Genomic DNA, 7260 nt, shown 5'->3' with positions numbered 1-7260 from the left:
TGACTCACTCATAAAGACTGTCACTTGTTTAGTTCCTGAACGAATCAGTGATTTGAATGACTCTGCTGAATGAATGAATCAGTGACTCACTCATAAAGACAGTCCCTTGTTTAGTTCTTGAATGACTCAGTGTTTTGAATGACTCAGTTAAATAACCGATTCAATGACTGACTCATAAAGACAGTCCCTTGTTTAGTTCTTGAATGAATCAGTGTTTCTCAGTTATCAGTTAAATAACCGATTCAGTGACTCACTCATAAAGACAGTCCCTTGTTTAGTTCTTGAAGTGTTTTGAGTTTTGAATGACTCAGTTAAATAACCGATTCAGTGACTCACTCATAAAGACAGTCCCTTGTTTAGTTCTTGAATGAATCAGTGTTTTGAATGTCTCGGTTAAATAACCGATTCAGTGACTCACTCATAAAGACAGTCCCTTGTTTAGTTCTTGAATGAATCAGTGTTTTGAATGTCTCGGTTAAATGAACGATTCAATGACTCACTCATAAAGACAGTCCCTTGTTTAGTTCCTGAATGAATCAGTGTTTTGAATGTCTCGGTTAAATAACCGATTCATTGACTCACTCATAAAGACTGTCACTTGTTTAGTTCCTGAATGAATCAGTGTTTTAAATGTCTCGGTTAAATGAACAATTCAATGACTCACTCATAAATACAGTCTCTTGTTTAGTTCTTGAATGAATCAGTGTTTTGAATGTCTCGGTTAAATAACCGATTCAATGACTCACTCATAAAGAAAGTAACTTGTTTAGGTCCTGAACTAATCAGTGATATGAATGACTCTGCTGAATGAATGATTCAGTGACTCACTCATTAAGACAGTCCCTTGTTTAGTTCTTGAATGAATCAGTGTTTTGAATGTCTCGGTTAAATAACCGGTTCAGTGACTCACTCATAAAGACAGTCCCTTGTTTAGTTCTTGAATTGAGTGTTTTAAACAATTTGGTTGAATGAATGATTCAGTGACGCACTCATAAGACAGTCCATCTGTCTGTCTCTCGTCTCTGTCTCTCTCTCAGGTGATTGTCCCACATTCACTCAGAAGAATTCACTCAATCAACCGACACAACCGGGCCGAGAGGACGAACTCAGACATCAGCTGTAAGACTCTCGTGTGTGTTCATGACAGATATGCACTCATTATTTCATTATTATAAACCTGATTTCTGTGTTTCAGTGGAACAGATTTACACACAGAGACCCGTCGCTGGCAAACGAGAGTCTCAAGAAGGAACGGTTAGTGTTTGAGTGTTTAACTTCTGAGAGAAAACTGCTGAGAGTGAGCTAGGTCTCTCAAAACCTTCCTGTGAGGACGTTCTCTAAGGGGAAACTTTTTTTTATTATTATTATTTTAGTGTTTTAATTTTATGTCTTTGAGCTCCTCTATTACTAAAAGTTGACAAAATACACATTTCTGTAAGATATGCGCATTTAAAATGTACAGTTTTTCTCTTTCAGGAAACAGATAAGTATTGATGACGTCTCTTTATTCACAAATGCTTGTCCAGTCATGCTTTCTAGAACGAGTTCATGGCTCTGACGTAAACAAAAGATAACTGGCTATTTAAAAACAAGGGATGATATGTCCCAGCACAACTTCCTGTTTTAACAGGAAATGCATAACCACAGGGAAGAATGCATTTGTCAAACCACTTCATGGGGTCCTTAAATTACTAATTTAATTTTTCTCATAATTAGCTGTGTATATAGGTGTGTTCAGAAGTTTACACACCCCTTGCAGAACGTTAACAATTTAATAAAAATAGGATGGGTTTGCATTAGTTTTAATTACATAGCAGATGTTTTTGGATAACGTGTGTTGTTACTGATGTGATTGGTGTAGTTACGGACGTCAGGAGGTCAGTGGACGAGTCCTCCCATCACTTCCAGAAGAAGGTAAGAGCCGACATCATGTTTATTCACTAGTCTGTGAAACATACAGCCGATGTCCTGCTGACGGTTCTCATAATAAACTCTTACAGGGATGAGAGTGTGGACACGGACGACGATTATGACGACGTGGAAATGTAAGTTCTTCTCCTCTTCTGAAATCATAAACACATTTACATTTATGCATTTGGCAGATGCTTTCATCCAAAGCGACTTGCATTGCATTCAAGGTTTACATCTGATCAGTTCTTGCTTTCCATGGGAATCGAACCCATGACCTACTCTCTGAGCTACTGGAAAAATATTAATAAAGACAGAAAGCTACTTTAAAGGAAGACTAACCAAACAGCATTTAGGACAAAAGCATCTGCCAGATTCTGTGTCTTATCTGCTCATATTCTCTTGATTCTGTTGAACGTGTGGTGTGATGTCATTGATGGAATATGAGAGCGCTAATGATATCTGTGGTTAATCGTGCCTCTTATTCTCTCCCACAGACCAGCGAGGTACAGTACGTCACCAATAATCTACAGTACAGATGAATGTCTTCATGAATTATGAAGATCAGATGGCGTGTGTGGTTTTCTCTCTTCAGTAGCACACTGCAGTTCAGTGATGACGTTCCTCCTCCTCTTCCTCCCAAAGTGAGTCGCTCCACTGCGTCTGCTCACAGATTAAACCTGAAGTTCATCAAAACATATCCAGAAGGAAATATTACCACAATATGACATAAAATGACAACAATATTTGTTGTTTTAACTGGAGTTTCACATAAAAACATGTTGAATCTTATGCTTGTGACTTGGTTTCCGTTTTTGTGGGGGGCAAGAACAAACTTGAAGTAAAACCTGAAATATAGTGAAATATATAGAAATATATAAACCTAGGTCCTTGTGATGAAAATAAATTCATAAAAAGGCTAAAACGGTTGACTAATGGTTGTTATAATTAGCTTCAGATCAATGTAAGTCAGTAGTACATACATACTGTACTTTATATACTTATACACGCACACACGCACACACACACACACAGACACACACACTCACTCACGCACGCACACACACACACACGCACACTCACACACACACACAACTTTAGAGTGGGCTCTTTTGATGTAGGTCAGTAAGCAATGAATGCCCTAACAACCATCAAGGACACTGTAGCAACCCAGGACAACAACAACCCTGAACTGACTCAGAACACACTAGGATTGTGGAGGCAGGTTTTACTGCTTGGACAAGCACCACTAAAATCTTGTTTTTAAAAGACCATGTGGCCCAAGAGTCCAGATTATATATTAAATCTGCCCTGCTTCCAGATTTAAGTATGTTTTGATTCTAATACATAAAGTAAAAACACTCTCTCTCACACACACACACAAACACACTCTCACACACACACACACACACACAGTGTTGGGGTAACGCATTACATTACTTTTTTCATCAGATTACTTTTTTCAAATAACTAGTAAAGTAACACATTACTTTTTCAAGTCTAGTTACTTTGTTTTCCTATTTATTTATGCAGACGCACTTCCTTCAGCCGGAGGCTTATTAATTTCACTTTTGGTGTGAAAAGGTCCTTACAGTTGCCAAAAATATACTTTTTGTGATTTTTGTTATTACAGTTAAAATTAATAAGCAAGCCCAGCTCAGGTAACAAAAAGTAACACAAAAGTAAAGTAATGCATCTGTGTGTGTGTGTTTCTGTGTGTAGATCCGTCTGCATTCTCTAGTTTCCACACTGATCCACCAGCAGACCTTCAGCCTCCTGAACTTCCACCAAAGGACAGAAGACGCAGACAAGCTCCTCAGGTGCCTGCTGATGTCCTTCACACTGAGACCTTTAGTTCTGCTTCATCTGATCTCAGATCCAAGCACGTGATCTTCAGGAGATTACAGACAGAACTTCTTCATTTCATGTGATCATCCACTAACATGAAGAAGATTCTCTGTAAAATCTGTTATGGCTTATTTTAATCTTCTCATCTTCACATGTGTAAGAAGTGTGTGTTAATGCTGTGAGCTCTCACAGGAAGTCAGGTATCATGTGTGAGGTCAGACGTGTCACTTTGACTCAGTTTGACTTGTGTTTCGCTCTCGTTCAGGATCCGGTCGAGTGTGTCAGTCCAGTGGTCAAGAAACCGCCGGTACGTTCTGACCTCACTGCTTTCTGATTACCACGCTTTCGGGAAATAAGTCGCACCTGAATATAAGTTGCACCGACACAAAATTGCATTGTTGAGAAAAAAAAATTGTATAAGTAGCATTTAATTATTACAATCAGAAATCATGTAAAATTTTAATAAATAAAACAAAACATTATAAACACTGTAAATCAGTAATACTATTACAGTTTTCGTTAATATTTTGAATGTTTAGATTTTTATATATTATGTTTTATTTAAATTTTTGTTAACATTTTTGTAATTGTTTTGTATTTTTGTCATTTTATTTATTTTTTTTAATAAATTTTAATCTCAGTTTTAGTTTTATTTATTTTAGCTCATCGAGTTAAATTAAATGAAAAATGCTAAATGTTTCCTTAGAAACTAGCTGAAATAAATGATCAATTATTTTTAATAATTATATTAAAAATAAATCATAGTGGCATTCATTATAAAGAAGATTTATTATAAACACCAAGCCTAAGCACAAACTGTGTTAAAGTTCAATATGAGAGGAGATGAAAACTGAAAAATTATATGATGATATATTATATGATATGATATGATATATTATATTATTTTATTTTATATTTGCTATTAATTTCACTTCTATAATATCACATTTATGATATAATTTTTAGATGATAAGAATGGTGACTTCCGTCCCGCGATGCTAAAGTAAGAAGCGGTGTGTTTACTGATGTCAGACGTCTCTCTCTCTCTGACAGATTGTCTTCAGGAAGGTCTTTCACGGCTGTCCTCTGAAGCTCAGCTGCTCGAGCTCATGGGAGCATCCCACCACTAAAGGTACAGTCTGACATCTTCTGCTGGACCGTTTTCAGAGCATAAACTATCAGTAACGTTCCTGCTGTTGGCTTTAGATCAGCACCTGATCTTCGGGGCGGATGAGGGGATCTTCACACTAAACCTCAACAGTTCTGAGACCACCATGGAGCTGGTGAGAGACCCTCACACATGCAGATCATTCCTCAGCACATTCACTCTCCATTAATCTGCTTCTGCTCTTTCCCAGCTGTTCCCGGGCAAGTGTGTGTGGCTCTATACCATTGGAGGCGTGTTAATGTCCGTCTCAGGTGAGGAGCACACTTGTGTGATGATGATGATGATGATGATGATGGGAAGTGTGTGATGAAGCTGAAGGACTGATGAGAGTTTTGTGAAACAGGGAAGTCGTCGCAGCTGCACTCACACTCGCTGAAGGAGCTGTACGAACAGACGCGCAGAGAGCATCGCATCGTTGCACTGCCGACACACAGACTGTTGCCACGGTAACCGCCTCCTTTTGTCACATTGTATGCATTTGAGTTATGAACCAGCGTGACACATACTTACTGCAGCAATACGTTTACCAATGTGTGTTTGATTCCGACCACACATGCAAGAAAACTGAGAAACCACACACACACTCACTCACACACACATACACACACACACACACATGTTGTGTTTCCATGTTTTATGGGGACATTCCATAGGCGTAATGGTTTTTATACTGTACAAACTGTATGTGCTATTGCCCTACACCAACCCTACCCCTAAACCTACCCCTCACAGGAAACTTTGTGCATTTTTACTTTCTCAAAAAAACTCATTCTGTATGATTTATAAGCTTGTTTCCTCATGGAGACCTCAAAAATGTCCCCACAAGGTCAAAATTTACTAGTATTACTATCCTTGTGGGGACATTTGGTCCCCATAACGTGATAAATACCAGGTACACACACTCTCACACACACACACACACACACACACACACACACACACACACACTCAGTCTAATCTCGCTCCTCTCATCGTCTCATAACAGGAAGTTTGCAATCAGCACGAAGATTCCAGACACAAAGGGATGCAGAACATGTACAGTGGGTGAGACGAGCAAATCCTCATCACTTCTACTTTAACTGAACAGACAAACTGCTTCAGAAAGCCTCGTTTATTAACCTTTCGTTGATCAGAATGATTCACATAAAACACACAATGGTTTTAGTCTGGTCTCCAGAACAGTTAGCATGTTGAGCGGCTCTTTAAACGAATGACTCTTCACTGTTGTGTGTGTGCAGCTCATAACGCTCAGAACGGCTGTGTGTTTCTGTGCTGTGTGCTGGAGTCCAGCGTGGTTCTGCTGCAGTGGTACGAGCCAATGCACAAGTTCATGCTGATCAAGGTGAGCCAACACAGTCGCTTCAAATATCCAGTGCCTCGCTGCTCTTCACCCCTGACCTCTCACATCACACACTCGCCCACCATCCACACACACAAATATCAGCATGTCTCCGTTCTGTTATAAATATTTTTCTCACTTCAGTCTCACTCTGCGAGTCGCAACAATGTCTTGTTTTCTGTCGTCTGTGAACGATAAACAACAACAGTGCATTAAAATGTTTGTGTAAAAACACCTTTTGTGACGTACATTACCATTTAATGTTTTTGAAAGAAGTCTCTTCTGTTTATCAAGTATGCATTTATTTGATCAAAAATACTGTAAAAACAGTGAAATATTATCATCTAAAACAGCTGTTTTCTGTGTGAATATCTGTTAAACTGTAATTTATTTCTGTGATCAAAGCTGTATTTTCAGCATCATTACTCCAGTCTTCAGTGTCACATGATCCTTTAGAAATCATTTCTGATTATTATCAATGTTGAAAACAGTTGTGCTGCACAATATTTTTGTGGAAACTGTGATACATTTTATTTTTAGGATTCACAGATGAACAGAAAGTTCAGAAGAACAGCATTTATTTGAAATAGAAATCTTTTATAAATGTCTTTACTGTCACTTTTGATCTATTTAATGTGTACTTGATGAATAAAATCATCACTTTCTTTCACATCTTATCATGTACTCTGTTCTGTCTCACAGCAATTTGACTTCCCTCTGCCGACGCCGCTGCGTGTGTTTGAGATGATGGTGCTTCCGGATCAGGAATATCCTCAGGTTTATATCCGAGTGAGCAAAGGATCCGGGCCGTCACACCCGGTTCAGCTGGACTACATCGACCTGAACTCAAACACATCGTGGTTCGCTGATACTGGACTCGGTACGAATCCACACGCACGCGCACACACACACACACACACACTCACTCACTCACACACTCTCTCTGACTCTCTCACTCACTCTCTCACTCACTCACACTCTCTCTCTCACACTCACT

General features: G+C 38.8%; 1 protein-coding gene across 1 annotated transcript in view; it reads left to right on the top strand.

Moving 5' to 3' along the window:
* The window catches only part of LOC107663550 (mitogen-activated protein kinase kinase kinase kinase 5-like), a 27731-nt gene that overhangs the window by 17533 nt on the left and 2938 nt on the right, over positions 1–7260 (top strand). The window contains exons 13-27 of the mRNA XM_016453787.1: positions 1038–1119; positions 1196–1254; positions 1862–1914; positions 2001–2045; positions 2406–2414; positions 2504–2621; positions 3627–3728; positions 4022–4063; positions 4810–4888; positions 4963–5039; positions 5115–5175; positions 5268–5370; positions 5910–5968; positions 6163–6266; positions 6966–7143. Of these exons, the coding sequence (XP_016309273.1) occupies positions 1038–1119; positions 1196–1254; positions 1862–1914; positions 2001–2045; positions 2406–2414; positions 2504–2621; positions 3627–3728; positions 4022–4063; positions 4810–4888; positions 4963–5039; positions 5115–5175; positions 5268–5370; positions 5910–5968; positions 6163–6266; positions 6966–7143 (1171 nt within the window). The remainder of the gene's footprint in view (positions 1–1037; positions 1120–1195; positions 1255–1861; positions 1915–2000; positions 2046–2405; positions 2415–2503; positions 2622–3626; positions 3729–4021; positions 4064–4809; positions 4889–4962; positions 5040–5114; positions 5176–5267; positions 5371–5909; positions 5969–6162; positions 6267–6965; positions 7144–7260) is intronic.

Source organism: Sinocyclocheilus anshuiensis, unplaced genomic scaffold (genome assembly GCF_001515605.1).
Source record: "Sinocyclocheilus anshuiensis isolate Anshui unplaced genomic scaffold, SAMN03320099.WGS_v1.1 scaffold2201, whole genome shotgun sequence".
Taxonomy (NCBI): Eukaryota; Metazoa; Chordata; class Actinopteri; order Cypriniformes; family Cyprinidae; genus Sinocyclocheilus; species Sinocyclocheilus anshuiensis.
Note: the sequence above shows the minus strand (reverse complement) of the source record. Positions and strands in the feature narration are given on the sequence as shown.